Source organism: Crotalus tigris, unplaced genomic scaffold, assembly GCF_016545835.1.
Source record: "Crotalus tigris isolate CLP2741 ecotype Arizona unplaced genomic scaffold, ASM1654583v1 scf7180000017536.10889498, whole genome shotgun sequence".
NCBI classification, from domain to species: Eukaryota; Metazoa; Chordata; class Lepidosauria; order Squamata; family Viperidae; genus Crotalus; species Crotalus tigris.
The window spans coordinates 7,695,589-7,715,356 of record NW_024096460.1 but is presented as its reverse complement, the minus strand read 5'-3'; the positions used below and the strand labels follow the sequence as shown (position 1 = coordinate 7,715,356).

General features: G+C 35.4%; 1 protein-coding gene across 3 annotated transcripts in view; it reads right to left on the bottom strand.

The window, feature by feature from the left end:
* Positions 1-19,768, bottom strand: part of DOCK1 (dedicator of cytokinesis 1) — a 450,137-nt gene that overhangs the window by 65,576 nt on the left and 364,793 nt on the right. For all 3 annotated transcript variants that reach the window (XM_039345121.1, XM_039344947.1, XM_039345028.1), the window contains 3 exons: positions 10,269-10,309; positions 7,711-7,801; positions 2,104-2,223 (listed from right to left, as the gene is read on the bottom strand). In XM_039345121.1, the coding sequence (XP_039201055.1) occupies positions 2,104-2,223; positions 7,711-7,801; positions 10,269-10,309 (252 nt within the window). The remainder of the gene's footprint in view (positions 1-2,103; positions 2,224-7,710; positions 7,802-10,268; positions 10,310-19,768) is intronic.

Genomic DNA, 19,768 nt, shown 5'->3' with positions numbered 1-19,768 from the left:
TATTTTTTACATTCAGATATACAAAACAGCTCAGCCTCAAAAATTGTTTTGCTATGCTTCTCACCCTGTGAAGACAAAACAGATTCTGGATGTCCTCTATTCCAGGGGTGGCTGTCACTAGCCCGAGGTTATAAATGCTCTCTGGGAAAGAATAAATATAGCTAGTCTTCAGCACACAACTATTTATTTAGCAACTACTCAAAATTACAAACGGCACTGGAAAAAGAGACTTATGACCAGTCCTTGCACTTATAATCATCCTAGCATCCCCAAAATCATGGGACCAACATTCGGAAAACTGGCATATATTTAGGATGGTTGCAGCATCCCGGGTCATAAGATTGTAATTTGCGATCTTCCCAGATAGCTTCTAGCAAGCAAAGTCAGTAGAGGAAGCTGGATTTGCTTAACAATGGCATGACTCACTTAATAACTGCCCTGACTTGCTTAACAACTCTGGCAAAAAAAAAAAAAATCAAAATTTTCATTTTTTTCTATCGCAAGCCCAAAATCCAGAAGTGGGTTTCCAAATTAAAAAAAAAAAATAGATACATTCTTTTCTTTGAATAAAACAATCAATATAACCATCTCCATTTTAATTTTGGTTTTACTGATTAGATACGTTCATTGTTATACAAATGGCCAGTACAGATAGTCCTCGACTTACAACAGTTCATTTAGTGACTGTTCAAAGTTACAACAGCACTGAAAAAAGGGACTTATGATCGTTTTTCACACTTATGACATTTGCAGCATCCCCACGATCGTGTGATCAAAATTCAGATGCTTGGCAACTGACTTATACTTAGGACTGTTGCTGGGTCCCAAGGTCATGTGATCACCTTTTGCAACCTTTTGACAAACCAAATCAATGGGGAAGCCAGATTTACTTAACAACTGGGTTACTAACTTATCAATTTCAGTGATTCATTTAACAACTGAGGCAAGAAGGTCGTAAAATGGGGAAAAATCACTTAACAAATGTCTCACTTAACCACAGAAATTTCAGGTTCAATTGTGGTCGTAAATCAAGGACTACCTGTGTAAATTACTGTGTAAAAGTAAAGTGTTGAGGCTGCAATGTTATTAACATCTATTGTACTAAAAAGTCAATGCCTTCCCCCCCCCCTTTTATTCCACCCCTTTCACCCTTTTCTTTTTCCTCTGACAGTTTCCTATTATTTTCATTTTCCTTTCTATTTTATATTCGGATAAACTAATAAAAATTTGTAACCTGAAAAAACAATTGTGGCAAAAAATGTAGTAAAATCAGGTGCAACTCTCTTAACAACTGCCTTGCTGAGCAACAGAAATTCTAGCCCAGTTGTGGTCACAAGCTGAGGACTACTTGTATGTGCCTGGAATTAAATATCTTTTATGAATGAAGATGGATATACATGTCCCAGGATAATGTTGCAGGATCCAATCTGGGTTGATCACCAGGACCAGAGGTTTAATCTTCTGAACTTCCGGCCTTGTGCCAGAGCCCATCCTCAGGGAACTTCTCTCTACTAGATTCTTAAAAATAATCATACAACACGCACTATTTTTATTTTTTCTACTCTGTGGAATCTACTATGGACCTGGGATAGAATGGGGAGAAGGAGGAATTTAATCAGGAGAATTGGAAATATCTAATCCAGTTCTTAGTGTCTGTTTAAAGCAGAAAAGAGAGAAAGTCTTTCATGTTCTTAACATTCAAAATGAGCAATATCAAATTGCTGGTCATTTTGTTTGATATTCTCAGCAAAGAAAAGTAACTCAAGGCTGGATGTCTTATCACTCCAGCTCTTAATATTCAGAATCAGTAACAATAATTCAGAAGATTCACTTTTGTAGTGACCCCACCTACAGTCTCATAAAAACAAACTATTTTCTTTAGAGTTAAAACTTAGCTGGCTGAAAAGTCTTATGAACCTGCAGAGGTTATTCCCATAAATCTCTAATAACTTATAACTGTTCCAGGCTAATTGGAAATGCCACTTTGCTCTTCTTCATGTCTCAAATACCCTTCACAGTTATAGGGAGCGTACTATTATTCTCACACAGAGTTTGCAACTTTTGATCAAAGTAATGTAACTTGTTTGTTTTTTTCCTTATTACCTTGCCCTTGTCAAAATAATGGATAATTTCTTGATAGAGCTGATCTTTGAGTTGTCCTTGCGTTGCTGCCTGGTAGCCATCTCGTTGGGTAAGATGCGCTGCACATGGTTCTTCAGACCACTATATCAAATGAAAGCCATGAGGAAATTAAACATTAATAATGATTAATGCATGCATAGCTTTATCCTGCTTTAAACAAAACTAAGGAATTTATTTATTAATTTATTTATTAATCAAGTTTATATACCCGTCATCTCACCAAGTGGGATTCTGAGCAGTACACGCAACAGGTAAGACCACGTATGAAATCCACAAATATTTTAAAAAAACATAAAAATCACACTAACAATAAATACAGTGGTAACTCAGTACTCGACTGTTCTGAAAGTTGTCAAATTTGCTACTCAATACATTTTGATGGGAATTTTTTTCCCCAGTACTCATCATTTGTTTGGTACTTGGTGCACAAGCTAAAAGTTATCAGTATCAGCTGCCTTGTGACTCACTAATCTTTCCGGCCAAAACAAAGGGTCACATGCTAGTCATGTGGTTGTTTGGCACTCATTGTTTTTAGTACTCATCACGCCTCACAGAATCAATTAATGATAAGTACCGAGGTACCACTGTACTAAAAAAACACAGGGGAAATTAGTTTGTGACGAATTTTTTCAGGATGTAGAATATGACATTGGTGTTAGCAATTCAGATTTCACCTACTGAAGGAGGTCAGGAACTAAATGAAAATGCCTCACATAATCATTCATAGAATTGTTTCTGTTGTAAATGAGCCTGTAGCATGGACCAGTTTTGAGTAAATAGAACAATAGGAGAAGAAAGGGGAGAAATCAGATATCCTTTGAGATTGTTGAGAAAAAATAGTATGTTGTAACCCATCTTCAGGTTTTCAAAATCAAAATATCAGTTCCTGAGGGGAAGATGAAGGCACATACTCTGCCCTCTTTCTTCATTTCCAATCCCTCTACGCTGATAGGGAAAATCTGCAAGGAAAAATGAAACCAACCAATCTGCAGTCATATTGGCTGGGGATTCATGTGGCACCATATCAGAACAGATTGAATTGTATTATCAGTCCTTGCCACCAAGAGGTAGAAGACAAACATTGAAATTGTATATGACTAAATTACTGTTTAAATTATAAAACATATTCATTAATTGGTTATTTTATGAGATTCACAAATGAGCATACAGTTGAAAAGACTGCCAAGAGATGGCAAACAATTCAATCATTGATTACTGTTCCCAGTTTTAGGCCAGTATTACAACACATAATTTATAGAATTTCAACACAACTGCTATTAAATGTTATGTGTGGGTTTTTTATCTTACATGGAAGAGATGAATAAAGCTTTCCTGTATCATTGAATCAATACAGGATTAAAATCACGAGTATTTCAAACACAGGGATCTTGCCAAATATATAAATTACAGTTAATATATTTTAAAGAATTTTCATGAATTGAATACAAAACTATTTAAGCTAAAAAAGAATAATATTGATACTGAAGGTATGCGGGCATAGAGAAATCTGTTCTTTTTGTGAATATGTATCTTTTATTAATTAACAAGGAAATCAGAACATTATCTTGATTTTGATTTTGAAATGTTATACAACAGTTGTAAAATCATTTTAAAATTTAACAACTTCAGGCCTCTCTATGAGACAGTATTATGCTATAATTTTAGTTCACACAAATATAAATACAGAAAAAGCAGAATAAAAGAACATGTTCACCCTAGCATTTGGGTGTATCTGATCATATTTTGAATTTTGTCATGCTTTGTTTTTAATACCTTTGTTTGAATTATCTGAAAGTAAAGAAAATAAAGTGAAGCAGAGTGAAATCACAAATAAGCTGTGCAGGTTCTTCTTCAAACATCATTAGGTTTGGATATTTCCTGAATACAGAATCCTATTCCCTTTTTTTCCACTGTGGGTGCAATTAATTCTGGATAGGGTTAATGTCATCTTCTCACTCTTATTCAGTTTGGCCAAGTAACCATATGCTTGGGTCTTAATTTAGTAATATTTTCAGGATTTTCAAGTTCTTAAAAGTTTATGTACATCTCAGTTCTTGCCCCCTACTCAGCATGGCACACTTTTTTGCTCATGATCTTGGTTGTTACTGGGACTTTTTTCTCTTTGTTGGCTCCTTCAAGTTGGAAGGCATGGTTACTGCCAAATTCCAAACTTACTTCCAAGTAGCATCACTGCTGCTTATTGAGGTTTTTCTCAAGCTGCTAAATCTTTAGAACTCAATCAGTACTTGCATGCGTAGGTAGTAACTCTGCTGCTACTGTTGCTCCAACATTGCCTTCACTTCCTTCACTATGTTATTTTTTTTCTCCCATCTTCTATAGATATTTTTCCGGTCACCAAGTCTTTCTTATCCAAAAAACTTTTGAAAATAAGTCAAACAGGCTATGGATACATCTGCATCCTTGAAAAGAGGCAATTGACATTGGCATGCATACAAATAAAGTGGGGCTGTGTCTGATGAGCCATCCTGGTTTTTGGCAGAAAAGAAAGGATGCCATTTATATTGGAAGAATTTTCCAATGTTTGTTTGGGAAGTGGCAGCAGAGGAAGGAGAGAGAGAGTCATCTGAGTGAGTGTCAGAGGCTAGTGTAGAAGGCCAGTCTTCATCCTCTTGGTTAGACAGGCTGGTCTTGCCATTCCAATATGGGTTTCAAATGTTGTCTGAGATGACCACCATGGCATAGCTAATCTAAAGTCAGGAAGACTGTCCTTTCAGTAGCAACCACTCAAACTGGCAAAATGAGCTGCTTATCATATTTAAACTTATAAACACTTTTTTATCTTGAGTTTTGTTATTCTAGAGTTTATAGTTCTACAGACTGCTAGGGGGCAACCCTAAATTTCTGGAAACAGAAAAAACACAATTCTGAGGAAATATGAAGTGGAATACAGTGGATAGGGATCTCCTTATCCGTGATTACCTGCACATTATTGTGTTTTCTTTCCTTAAATAATTTATTTCTCCTTAACAATTAGAAAACTCAGTTTTAATAAAAGCTGTTTAGTGACAGCTTCATCCTTTAAGCATGACCTAAATGTCATTGACATTTTCTTTTTTATAATAAAACCATACGAAATTTTAGAGAAGATAGGTAAATCAACTGAAAAATGTCTCTGCACTGGTCTTACAAATCTACTGTAAACCTTTTCTGTTCTTATAGTGACATTTTCTTACATTCAACATAACTCAGCTGTCCTTTCATTTTTTTTATTTAAAGGTGCTCTTTAAATGTCCTACAACCTATCCTTTTGTCTCTATTTTTTTCTGAAACATCTTTCTTATATAATATCAAAATAGATCACACACTAGCATGGGCCATATTAATGATTTTAAAATGAACCATAAATCCATCAGAAACTCATTTTCATCATTAGTATCAGTAATATGATGTTATGTATGTATGGTTTTTTAAAATATGGTATTTCTACATTTTCAACATGGCTTACAAACATTAGAATATTCAATATTTAGAATACTGCTCTCAGAAAACAAATATTACATTGAAATGCTGATAGGAAGAGATGGTCTTTCTGTCTCACAGAAATGCACAAATGCCAGTTGCTAGGAAGTTTGAGAACTTGAAATGGAGGAAAGGGATATAGCATGGTTCACATACATTACATCCTTGTGTGTGCCACTCCATTTCCACAGAACTCCCAACTATGCAGTATGAATCCAGAGTCAGAAGGGGAGTTCTGTGCTTTACTTGTGCAAATACAGAATTTCCTGTCAGACTCTGTCATTCAGCATGGATCGGTAGGAAGATGTGAAAGGAATAGAAACGATGCCGTCCAATTGGAACCAGTCAAGTGTTTTAAGGCAGATGAAACTGGAGATCCTAAGCTATGTAGGCACATAATCTGGCCTACATATTCATCCAAACAATATTATAAGGATGATTCAGCTTTATACCAGAATAACCTCTGTTCTGACAGATGCACAATGAAAGGTGACTGTGCAGATTATACGGTGATTCCTAGTCCCTCATCTGCAGTGTTTTGTGAATTACCAGATTCAGCCTCAAGTTTAGAGAATTCTGAAAGGCTTGGGGAACAGAAGGAAAAGAAAAACATTTTCAGATATTCTATCCTTCCTGTTCCCTTTATGGATGCCTTCAATCAGCAAGGAACAATTGTCTTTAGTAAAATAAGATGAACTTCATGACTTCATTTTCTTTCTGTTTTCAAAAGTAAGTTTTTTTTACTACGTACTAATTTACCCAAAGGGTTAGTTAGCATATTATAAAATATCTATACACACACACACACATACACACCAGACCAAAAAAAATTGAAGATTTGTTTAAAATAGAGAACATTTCATTATCTTCTAAAATGGTGTGTGTGTGTGTGTAGATATCTAAGTTAATCTTACTATGAAGTACAATTATTAAAATAATGGGTTTTCTATCTACACATACAAACATTTTTAGAAACATTCAATTGATAACTTAATAGCACTGTAAAATAATTATAAAGGGTTGGAAGGACAAATTGCAAGAATACAACTATCACACTACAAGACTTATCTAATTCATCTCCCACCCCTTGATTGTTATAGAAACAGGGAAAACTATTATGATTCCTTTTTCTACCAAGTTACATTTAAAGATATTTCAAGGCAGATATCAAGAGATGTTCATGTGGTGAACAGTTTTCCCATATTTTGAAGTATCCATATTATTCAAAAACTAAGGTGTTTGGAGAATGTGAAAAGTTATAAGCAGTCATCCTGCAGTGCTAAAAAAATCTGCTACTCAAAGAAAAAAATAATTGGAGAAGAAAACAAAGCAGGTACCAATCAACAAAGATAAACTTGGAATATTGGTTATAAGTTTCAATACTTTACTTGCAATATTTGGATCCAAGGTAGGAAAGATGTTTCAGATCTAGCATGGCTGTTTGCTATACTTTTCAGCCTATCCTCAAAGAAGAGACTGGACAGCCATTTGTCCGAAATGGTATAGGGTTTCCTGCCCGAGCAGGGGGTTGGACTAGATGACCTCCAAGGCCCCTTCCAACTTTACTACTATTATTATTATTATTATAAGTCTTGACTTTTCCTGGGCTCGCATGGTAGCCCCTTGATTCAGAAAAACATGTGTTAAGAAGGCATTAAGGAAGTGTCAACAGAGCAGTAACATATGGTTGCATCATATCATATCTCCTTAATTCAAACACATATTTTCTACATAGCTACCATGCAAATCTTGGAAAAGGCAAGGCATCGTTAAGGCCACACTAACAAGGATAGTGAAATGTGCCTCATACTGAATCCAGGACAGATGATAAATCACATCTTGGTTAACAATCTGTACTGGCATTTGCTGTTAATGTTATGGGTTACTTTGCTTTTGCTTCCACCATAAGTCCTTGGGTGATTCACCTTAAACTAAGTTTCAAACAGTAACAATTCTATACCCTAGCTTTCTGTTTCATTCTTATAAAATATTCAGTGTATTTTGTATGTAGGTATTGTTTATTTCTAGAGAAATTTTGCATCTTAAATTCTAAGCCTTCAAGATTAAAAACATTTGAAATATATATACCTTAAGAAGTTTTGCATGAAGAAGTAATGTGTAGGCAGCTTCAGTGTAGTTGTCACATTCTTTGTGCAGGTCACAAAGTTTGTACAAATACCTAAAGTAAAAAATATAATTTTCAACAATATTACAAAATAATTATAGTTTAAGACACCATAAATGCCAAATGCCAAAATATAAATTAAAATTAATATGATTTTTTATCTCATATCTCAAATAAAATAATATTTAGTATCTGATATACAAAAGAAGTCAGCAATTATATGAATAATGCATTTCATAAAGTTATATTTTCTATGATTAAAAGATTCATAGTTTTTTTAAACACTGATATTCTGAAAAGGCACACAATATCAGCCTTCCATGCTTTCAAGTTTGGTAAACTGAGGACCCAGATTGTTGGGAACAATGTGCTGACATTTGTAAACCACTCAGAGAAGTGATATATAAGTCTAAGTGCTATTGCTATATTTATGCTGATATTTACTATTGTTGCCTTAGTGTATATTATTGTTATTCATATGTTTGATAGTGTTGATAATTTTGCTTTATTTTAATTTTATTTAGTTTCATATGCATTTTATATGTAAGCCAGAGTTTGTCTGTCTGTCTTTCTGTCTGTCTGTCTCTCACTCTCTCTTTTTCTTTCTCTTTCTTTTGTCACCCATCTGCTGCAAGGCAACTCTGGGCGGCTTATAACATTAAATAGAGTAAAACCATAACAATAAGGATACAAAATTATAATTAAAGTATGGGAGGGGAGGGAGCATGATTCGCAGGGGAAAATGGGATCCACTATTAGTCCATCAACCACCTCCAGCATGGTACTCCCCATTGAGGCCCCAGCTCAACTGGCAGAGATAGGTCTTCAGGCTCTTGTGGAAGGTTGAAGCCCCACAGAAGCTCTTGTAATAAATATATAAAATAAATACATATTTAACTTACTTCTGAGAACTTACATCTCAGAAACTTATATGACACCTTTCTACCTGGGCATGATTGCATATTATATTAGAGTCTTGATGGTGACTGTAATATTGGAAGAGTACGAAAACATGGAGGGAAGAATTTTAAGACTTTCTATTCAGCTCCACTTGAAAGTCATACAACTCCATACTTCTATCCAGTGCAGCTATTTGCATTTAAGGAAAAATTCTTAATGATGCTAATGCATGTTAAAAATAACAACTTATTGTCATGGGAGTAGAAGTTACCAAGATAACTAATAGAAAGAAAGAAAAAATCTACCTTCCTGATGTAATTAAGTGCTAAATCCACTATCCTGGCTCTAGTTTTAAACCAATGAAACCTATATAATGTGCAGCTTTGTCCTCTGTACACTCATACAGAAAATTTCTGTAATTTCTGTAATTCTGAATAGGCTACAATTTGAGATGTAAATGATCAAAATGAAACCTCGAAGAGGTTCTACATATTATTAAATAGTTACTCAAAAGCAAATAATCAGATAGTACTTTTAAAATCTTTTGATAATTACAATTATAACCTGGGGAAAGAGGTTTTTAATATCCACTGGAGAATGCCAGTATGCAGTTGTGATAATAAAAATAATAATAAAAAGCAATGAGCACTTTTTCTCACTGCAGAAAGGTAGTTGATAATTAACACTCCCTTTCCCTGTTAAGAAACAAATTAAATCAGTGATAAACAAAAACAAATGAAAGGGCCAGCAGCTAAAAAATTAGCTCTTGCTACAACAGAAAGTAGCAAAGAAATACCCATCATAAAGTCATTAGAAGAAAGAAAACTTAACCACATGTTGATAGTTCAAAAGAAGTGGGATGTGTTAAAAGAGCAAGGTGGCAGGATGAGGGTGGAGCTGGGAGCAAAGGTACACAGTAACTCTGTCAGAAATCAATGTTAATATTTGGAAAAACTAAATGAATAAAATTAAATGACAGAAGGCCACCTGAAGAGACTAGAAGCATTTGAAATGTGGATTTACAGGCAGCTGTTACGTATAAGCTGGGTTGACAAGATCAGAAATGAGGAGGTGATAAGCCGCCTGGGAAAGTCAAGGGAAATCATCAAAACAATTAAAAAACAAAAATTAGAATATTTCAGACATGTGATGCAACACCCAGAAAAATACGGCATACTCCATTTAATCCTCCAGGGAAAGATTGAAGGCAAACGAGGTCCAAGCAGAAGAAGAACATCGTGGCTTCAAAATCTAAGGGATTGGTGTGGACAAAACTCAGCAGCACTTTTTCGTGTGGCTGCTGATAAAAACAGGATTGCCAACATGATCGCCAATGTCCGATAATGGATATGGCACAAGAAGAAATGAATAAATTACACCTGCTGAGGAAAAAGAGGTGAAAGCAAACCTTTCTCCTCTAAATATGCTGTCTAAAATGTAATTAAATGATATAATAATAGAAACCATATTGCACACAATCCTACTCTAATCAATACTTAGAATTCCATTAGGTATTTACAGATATATGAATAAAGGATCTATTTATGCTCCATTGTGTATATGTAAAACTGTGTATTTATTTATTCTTAAATAATGCCAATTAAAGTTCATATTTACAAACCTTATGTACATTTCTTCTCTTTCAATCTCTTTGTAGAAATTCTAGGGAGGAAAAAGAAGTATCAGCCTATTTCAATGAATTTGGTTTTATACATATGTGCAAGGGTTTACATACACTATTTATATTAGAAATTTATAATTCTATAATATTGTAATCTGAAGCATGCATCTTCTAGAACTCATTTTTTCACCTATAAAATATGAAAGCATTACTTAAAAAAAACATTTTATTACAAGAACTCAATATACCCAATAGGGTATTTTCAAATCCTACACCATTAGCTCTTCTCACTTTTGCAATGAACTAGTCATCATCATATACTAAAAAACAATTTAAAAGTTTAAACAAAAATCAGTGTTAAATCATCCATTCTTGAAATCTAATAAATTAAGGAGCATACTAAAAACGTAAATAGCTTCAGGTAGGAAGGAGGATGAGTGCTGATAATTATAAGATTACTGGAATAATATATTCCTCCCTTCTGATGCAGAACTAAATAAAACTCCTCTTCTGGAATATATTTTTCATTAAAAACACAAAAGGACTCATTTCCCCCTCTATGCCTGCTATAATTCCCACAATTAGCACACCCATAGCAAGGGGATTATTTATTCGATGTTAAAAAACTTCACTTTAGCTGGAGAACACATTTGAGGTTAGGTTCAGTTTGTCTCTTCCTTGATTAAAAAAGCATCCTTTTAGAACCAAATCGTAGTCTAAAATATAAAGAAGTATATTAATATAAATGATCGGTCTACTGAGAAAATGTTTCTGTGCAGTGATGTTGTCAAAGAAACCTGCTATGGTACAGTATGTACAGTATAGGCATGCAGCTTTGAGCACAAGTTGACAGTGTTTCAAATGGACAGATTATCAAGATTCAAATCATTTTTCCCCCTTTTTAGCCATAGGTGCTATGCTGCTACCTGCACTGGGAAAAACATAATGTGTATGGTTCCTTTAGTTTTGCTGGATTAGTGCTGTGATACCACTGATTATGGAAGCCTTTCTTTTGCTAAGTTGCATCACTTTGTAGCAGTTCTGCTTATTTCCATTTTCCTGTTAAACATAACAAGTTGATAAGTTGCTCTGGGTATAATAATGCATTGCAATAAATATGTTATGCTTTCTATTTCATCAAATCCAGGAATGGCATCTCATTTTTCTCCACGAGTTTTTAAAATCAGTAGCTGACTTGAGGAGGGTGAATCTACTTATGTCAAATACAGACAAGAAGGGTAATGATCAGAGGCCTCAATGACGTGCATAGCTAAGTACTTTTCTCTCAAGATATGACATGTTAATTATCAATAGGAATATGATGGTGTGAACCCATTATGTCAGTATTAGGAAAGACTGACTATTAAAAAAATATTCATTCTTTTTGGACAAATATTATTCTGGATTGTATCCAAAATAACTTTTAAAAAAATCATGAGATTCTAGAGTATGTGGTCAATCTGTGAGCCCCAATTTGGCAGACTCCAGAGCATTTTGCAAAATAAAATGTATTCTAAATCTCTGCCAGGCTCAACACATTTATTTTGGCACTAGCTGCAAGCCCAAAGTAGGGTGGAGTGTGGATTGCCATCAAGGAGGCTTTATTGGCTCCAGATGCTATGCTCTGGAGTTTACCAGATGTGAGGTTTTTTGCTTAAGTTGGACTTCAGGGAACAAAGGTTGGGTTCACTATTGTTGAACCAGTGTTTCCACTGGATGGCAACATCTGTGCTACTTGATGCAATTTCCCTTTGCAATTGCATCAAGCAGCACAGATGTTGCCATCCAGCGGAGTCATTGAAGAATGTGAGGTTTTTTTCCCTCTCATTAAGAAGATGTTGGTGGATCCAATAATTCTGGGCAATTTTGATACAGGCCAGCATGTGGCTGGGTAAGAAGGAACAGAATCAAGCTCAACCAAGTGGCTTTGGGTACTTGGACCACTTGTAACTGAAGCCTCACTTCCCTAATTGAGACTGATATACAATTTGGGGGTTATCCTAGACCCCCAGCGCCTACTTAAGTAGGTGGCAGTAGTGGCCAGAAGGGCCTTCACCCAGATTCATGGTATGTATCACCTGCACCCAATTTTAGATCTGAAGGCACTCCAAACAATTATTAATGCTTTCATTACTTTGCACATCGACAATTGCAATGCTCTCAATGGTGCGCTGGCCTGCAGCTTGTGCAGAATGCAGTGGCATAAGAAATTATGACCATGCCACAGTGTGACTGTGTAACATTGCTGCTTTGTGAGCTACACTGGTTACTAGTACATTTCAGGTGCATTTCAAAGTACGGGTTATCAACTTCAGAACTTTTCATGGCCATTATGTGTTGTAGACTTGGCATGTTTTGGATCCCATCAATGAAACAGTCCCACCTTTAACTTTCGGTTTTGCAAGACTTAGCCATAACAATGAAAATGCAAAAGACTCTTTACCACTTACATTTGCAAAATACATCTGATGGCAAGGAAGGAAATTTTAAAAATGGAATATAGAGCTATTAGGGGAAATGTCAAAACTTGGGAGAAAGGGAATGAAAGAAAAATTGAGGGAGAAAGAAACTAGGAGTTGCTTAAGGAATATAAATGGGTAGAATTCCACCCCTATCCCCAACTATCCTACTACATTGTCTTCCTTATGCCAAGCAATTTCAATAAAAATAGAAAGAAAATTCCTGGGCGATCTAATTGCCCTGGATTGGAAAGCTACTTGGCAAAGAAAGAAAGCGAGAGTCAGATTTTAAAAAACAGAAGATTTGACCTTTTAGAGGGGGCATTATATGTTTAAATACTTGTTCAAATAAGATTAAAAGAACGGATGACCCTTAGATATAATTAGACTTTTATAATGAAAGATATGATTTAGAACTAAAATAAAAAAAATCTTTCTTTTTTTGGATATGGGGAATATGAAAATAAGAGGAGGATTGGTATGAATAAAACTGTTAGCTATATAAATGTAATTAATATTGAGAAAATTATAACTGACAAAGATATTTCAAATACTGATGGGAAATCAAATCTTAATAAGAACACGAAAAACAGGGTATGGATTTATGAATTGATATTATTGATTTATGAATTGATATTATTGTTATTTGTATGATATCAGTAAAATATGATGAAGATGCTTATATCTAACTTTGTATACATCAACAGTACCAAAAACTGTAACTGTGTAATGAGGGAAAATGGAAAAAAAATATGGGGAAGAAAGGGATCAGGGAAAAAATACTGAATTGTAGTACTGAACAGATTTATATTGAAGAAGTTAATATTAAATATCTGAACCCAGACAATATGTTGTTTACTAAGCACTAAATATTGTAATTCTTAAAAAGTAATAAAACATTAAAAAAAGAGAAAGAAACAGTCCCATCTTTTCTGTTTGTGGCACATGGCATTGTAATTGTTAAGTCCTCAAGTTAATGGCGAAAGAAGAGCACTCATTCTGTAGCTAACAACTGTTTATTCTTCTTCTGCTCACTCCAACACAACTCAGAGACTTGCAGGCCTCTCTCACATTAAATAGAATCCCCGGGCAAAAAGGTTACAAGAGAAAATGGTGCGCTTTCGCGCCTTGCGCATGCGCTCAGGCTGGTGCCGCTTAGTCTGGTCCCGGGCAGCTTGCAACAGCCCGGGACCATAGCAATGTCCTGAGTCTGCTTTTGCAGGCTCAGGACACAACAGTAATATCCTGCTAAAAATTTGTATGCTCCTAGGCTCATCTCATTCAAATACGCCCTTGAAAATTGGCTCTTCCTTCAAACTTTTAATTGGCTGGTTGGCTGCATGTTGAGAGTGCTGCTTTTTAATCCTTCTCCATGATTCACTATCTTCGTTTTATAGTTGGTATTAATTTTGTTCTTCTATTGCATACCACTCAGAGTTGCTATAAATCGGGCAGCTTTACAAATTTTAATTTAATTAAAATATTTTTTCATCCTATAAATCCCTTTACCTCTCCTTCAAAAATAGTGTGAATATTTCATAATAGCCCACTCTTTTAATATCTTCTTGACAACAGACTTGCCTCTTGAAAGTAATTTTTTTCAGCAACTGGAAAAAGTTGTAAACTTTAGCTTTATTGCCTATGATCGAATTTGCCTAATCCTAGCCTTCCTTCCATTTAATATTTTATAAACATTTGTCCTTCTCTATTTTTCTATTTTTAAATCATGATATTAAAAATAAGTACGGGACTTCCTGTGGCGACGGCCGCGCCAATGACGGCTTTTTTCAGCCGTCCGCCCTGGGATGTGTCAAAACCAGCTGAGACAGCGAGCAACAGCTGTCTCGCAGCTTGGAACCTCTCTCCCCAGGCAAAGGGGAGGAGGTGAGCTTTTCTCAGATAGTGATAGAACTCCCCAAGACCCCAAAGCTTTCTTTTTGGTGGTCTGAGGGTGAGAGATCCCATGGAGTCTGAGATGTCCTCCACATTCCAGGATGCCTTTGTCCTGATTTTTATCCAGGGCAAAGCTAGATGCTGCTTCCACATTTGTGCTTAAAATGAATTTGTGAGTAAAATTTAAAGCAGACAGAGCTGACCAGGCGAGATTAAAATGGTGATTATTTTGAGACTTTAACTCTGGAAAAGAATTTATCTTTTCCTTTTTTTTTAATTAAGAGTGGTGAAAAATGGCGCTGAGATGTTGATTCTTTGAGTGAAAGGACTGGAACTTCTATTTGAAACAATGTAACAGATTTTATATTTATATAAAATGCAAGAATCTTCTTTTTTCTTTTAAGGGGGCTTTTGTCTTTTTTCCTCCCCCTTTTTGTTATTTGTTGATTTTATAAGATTTTAGCAGATTTTTTAACAAGTGGTCTTAAAAATAAAATGGCTTCAAAGCGTCTCGGAGCTTCTATTGTTTCTAAAGCCTTGATCTTCCTGGTAATGCAGACAGCTCAGCAAGCTAAGTTTAAGTTAGTACCACCTTCTCCATCGTTACCAGCATCTATACTTAAAGATTTACAGGAGGCCTTAGGAAATAAGGCAAGACAGATTAAAGAAGAGATGGAGGAATTTCTTGAAAATGAAATTAGGGAACTGAGAGAGGACATTGCGTCTGCGTTTCAAAAGTTTGTTGGTCATATAGATCAACTGGATGATCGTATTGATGGTATTGTGGAAAATTTTGAAAAACTGGAAGATCGAATTGATAAAGTAGAAAATAAGGCGAAAATAATACTGGATGAAATTACTATGTTACAATATAGAGACATGGAATTTGCTTTAAGAATAAGGGGAATGGAGGAAAACACGCAGGAGGATTTGAGACAAGTGGTGGTAAAAGATATAGCTTTCATTTTGGGGGCTGAGCCTGAAGAAATACTGAGAAAGACGGAAAAAGTTTTTAGGGTTAATTCAAGGGTTGCAAGGCAGAGGAATTTGCCACGAGATGTGGTTATTTATTTTTCTAGAAGATCACTTCGTAATGAAATTTTACAGGCTTTTTATAAACAGAGATTTCAAATTGCAATTCAAGATGTTATAATTTTAAAAAGAAATACCTTCAAAAATTCTTAGAAAAAGAAAAGATTTTGCTTTTTTGGCTGATGAGCTCAAAAAATGACAGGTCCGGTTCAGATGGGAGATACTGGCTGGAATAGCGGTGAATTGAGAACCACTGATTTAGATTATGAATAATTTTTAGTTTTTTAATTTGGAATTGGAATATATCATAGACTTAACACAATTTCAAAGGCGAAAGATTTTTACACTTCTGTTTTGAAGGTGGGCTCTCCATCATCTTTACGACCTGAGATTACAGAAGAAAAGTCGGAAGGGCAGCCAGTTGAAAGTGCTATGTTATTGGATGTAGGAGACATACAGGCTGAACCTCTGCAGCAGTCTCTCGTGACAGAAGATTTTTTAAAGAAACCTAGAATGACTCATGCAGCCTATAGACGTAAAGTAAAAGAACAGCAGAAGGCGGATGTTGGAATAAAGAAAAGGAAATGATGAACTTTTGTAGTAGTTTTTTGAGATGGAAGATGTTTTAAAGGAATAGTGAATGATTTGTGTAATACGTAGATGTAAAGAAAAAGAATAAAAAATAGTATGTTTTAAAGGAATAGTGAATGATTTGTGTAGTATGTAGATGTAAAGAAAAAGAATAATAGAAGGTGACGATTTAGTGGAAAAGTTTAAATATTTGGGAGTATATATAATATAAAATTTTTAATTTTAAAGTGTATAAAATAATTATGAGGTATTATGGGTAAATGTGTAAAAGAATTTAAATTCTAATGATCTCTGTTGGTGAGAATTTTAGTGATTAAGATGAATGGTTTGTTGAAACTTCTTAAGCAGGAGGGTATTAATAGATTTACTTAGGGGTGGAAAAAAAAGCAAATAGCCAAGTTTATCGAATGTAAATTTGTTGGTTGGGTTATATTGGACGGAAAATTTTGTGTTTATTATGGATGAATGGTTGTTTAAAAGAAATATAGACCTCAGCGTGGAGAAGATGGATAAATTACATGTAGAGTAAATAGAGTTGATATGGGATTAAAAAGTATTATTTAGATCAGTGGTTCTCAACCTGTGGGTCGGGACCCCATTTGGGGTCAAACGACCATTTCACGGGGGTCGCCAAACAACACAGTCCGCCATTTTTTCCCCCTTTTCCTTAGCTGTGCTACTCTATTCTATTGGCTTTTCCTTAGCTGTGCTAGTCTATTCTATTGGCTTTTGAAAGCCAATAGAATAGACTTTTGAATAGAGTCTAATTCTATTGGCTTTTAAAAGTGGGCCCGCCAAAAGTCACATTCTGCAAACGGTGCTGCACCAGTTGAGTAGTCCTCGACTTACGACCGATTGGGGTCATGGCATTAAAAAGGTTGAGAACCTTTTAGATTATGAATAATTTTTAGTTTTTTAATTTGGAATTGCTTATATTGTTACTTTTATATATATATATGTTTTCTGAGGTTTTCGCGGGTGTTTGTATGTAGGTCTTTGGTTGTTCGGGTTTTCTCCCGCGTAAAATTGGAAGTGTGTTGGTGACGTTTCGACGAAGTCCCATTCGTCATCTTCAGGCTGGTGCTTTCAGCTTCGTGCTTCGATTTGCTCCTCGAAGCACGAAGGTGAAAGCACCAGCCTGAAGATGACGAATGGGACTTCGTCGAAACGTCGCCAAGATACTTCCAATTTTACGCGGGAGAAAACCCGAACAACCAAAGACCTACACACACACACACACACACACACACACACACACACACACACACATATATATATATATATATATACATATATATATATATATATATATATAATTTGCTTAAATTTGTTTTGTATTCGAGTTAAAATACATTATTGATTTTGTTATTTGTATAGTTGGATAAGTTTATTTAGAATTTGTTTGTTTATTTGTAACCCTGTACCAGCTCTGGGAAGTGAGGGGGGATGGAGGGAGGGGCTTATTTTAGGGGGGGGATATTGTTAAAAACTTGTATAAAACTTTTCAATAAAAAAAATAAGCACATGCAGGACGCAGTTACACAAATCAAGCCATTTTTCTTTTCTGTAGAATGAAAAACATCTTGTTGCTTATAAAATGAATTTTCAAGTATTTTGTACTTCAACACCTGTCTTCTCTATAAGTTGTAAATGTGAGTGCCTGTTAAGCTGATGATTCCCCATGGTTTCTAAATTTGTATGCACAAATAAATGTCCTTGTGAATTAAAAATAGTTATTCCACAAATTAGAGAACAACTAGTGCATTAATCTACAGCATATATAATGTACTTTTATGGAAACATATATTGCACATAAGTGAGTTTGCTAATGTTCAGAGGGTATCTACCACAAGTACAAAAAGTTAATCCAAAATCAATACCAATTTTCTAATGAGGCAACAAAGGCGCTCCAGTAGCATTTTAAGAATCCAGCCTGAAGATTTTTTTTTTCTTTTTAGGACTGGATGTTGATCTCCATAATGGAGCAATTTGTAGGCCAGAGGTGAAATTAAGTAACTTTTGGAGAAGCAATCCAGATAGGTAGAGCAAAGGACTAATAAAAATTAGGAATTAGAAGTTTTTTTATGAAGTAAAGTAGCAAAACAGGAAGATGAAAGAAAAACTACACTAAAAACTTGTTTATAATCAAAGAAATAAGCCCTCATTAATGACAATCCCTTTTGTGGACTGAATCTGCCAATGAAATACTTCAAGCAATGAGTCTATTCTACAATTAGAAAAGATGTACTGCAGAAGTCTGAATGGTCAAAGGAGTTCTGAGAATCTACAGTATGCACCTGAACTCAATGCAAGATAGGGACTGTAGAAAAACAACAACAAATGTATTAGCTGTTTCCAGTGTTTGAGAACAAGAATGAAATTTATATAATGAAACTCAGAATCTCTTCCTACCAGAATATAATGTTAATTGAAAATGCAACATAAATTAATTTTAAATCTCTTTTAAAGTGGTTTATATTGAACATAATGGCATAGGGCCTAGATACTGGAGAAACCAATAGTTTCTGCCCATCCAACATGTTCCATCAGGGTGGTATGCAATTCCAGGTCTGTTCCACTAAATATTGTCATCTTGTGGGACCTAGGAAGTGTGTCTGCTCAGATACAGCCCACCCTCTGCAAGAGCATCCCTCCAGAGATAAGGGTGGAGCTCACTCTCCTGAGCTTCAAGGAAGCTTTGAAAACCTGGGTCTGGTCACATACCTGGGATCTATCTTTGTCACTGTTTAATGGCCCCTGTTTTGTTTTGTGGGTTTTTTTTTAGCAAGGTATTTTATTGATTTAATGTTTCTGTTTTTATGAGGAGTTTGTTTAGTTTTGTAAGCTACCCAGAGACCACTGGAATTGGTCTTAACTTAATAAACAAATCAACAAATAAATAGAAAAATGCGGGTTAGACAGCATCACACCAGATGGCTCCGTAGCTGGCTGACCGGCCGTACTCAGCATGTGGTTCTCAATGGAACCACATCTACATGGAAGGAAGTGTGTAGTGGGGTGCCCCTGGGCTCTGTTCAGGGCCCAGTGCTCTTCAACATCTTCATCAATGATTTGGATGAGGGGATAGATGGGGAACTCATCAAATTTGCAGACGACACCAAGCTGACAGGAATAGCCAACACTCCAGAAGGCAGGCTTAGGATACAGGAGGATCTGGACAGACTTGAACACTCGGCGCTATCTAACAAAATGAAATTCAATGGTGAAAAAAATAAGGTTCTAGATTTAGGCAAGAAAAACCAAATGTATAGGTATAGTATAGGGGGTACCTTGATTAATAGTTTGAGAGGGATTTCGGAGTCCTAGTGGACAATCATTTAAATATGAGCCAGCAGTGTGCTGCAGCTGCCAAAAAAGCCAACACAGTGCTAGGCTGCATTAACAGAGGGATAGAATCAAAATCACACGAAGTATTAATACCACTCTACAATGTCTTGGTAAGGCCACACTTGGAATATTGCATCCAGTTTTGGTCACCACGATGTAAAAAAGATGTTGAGACTC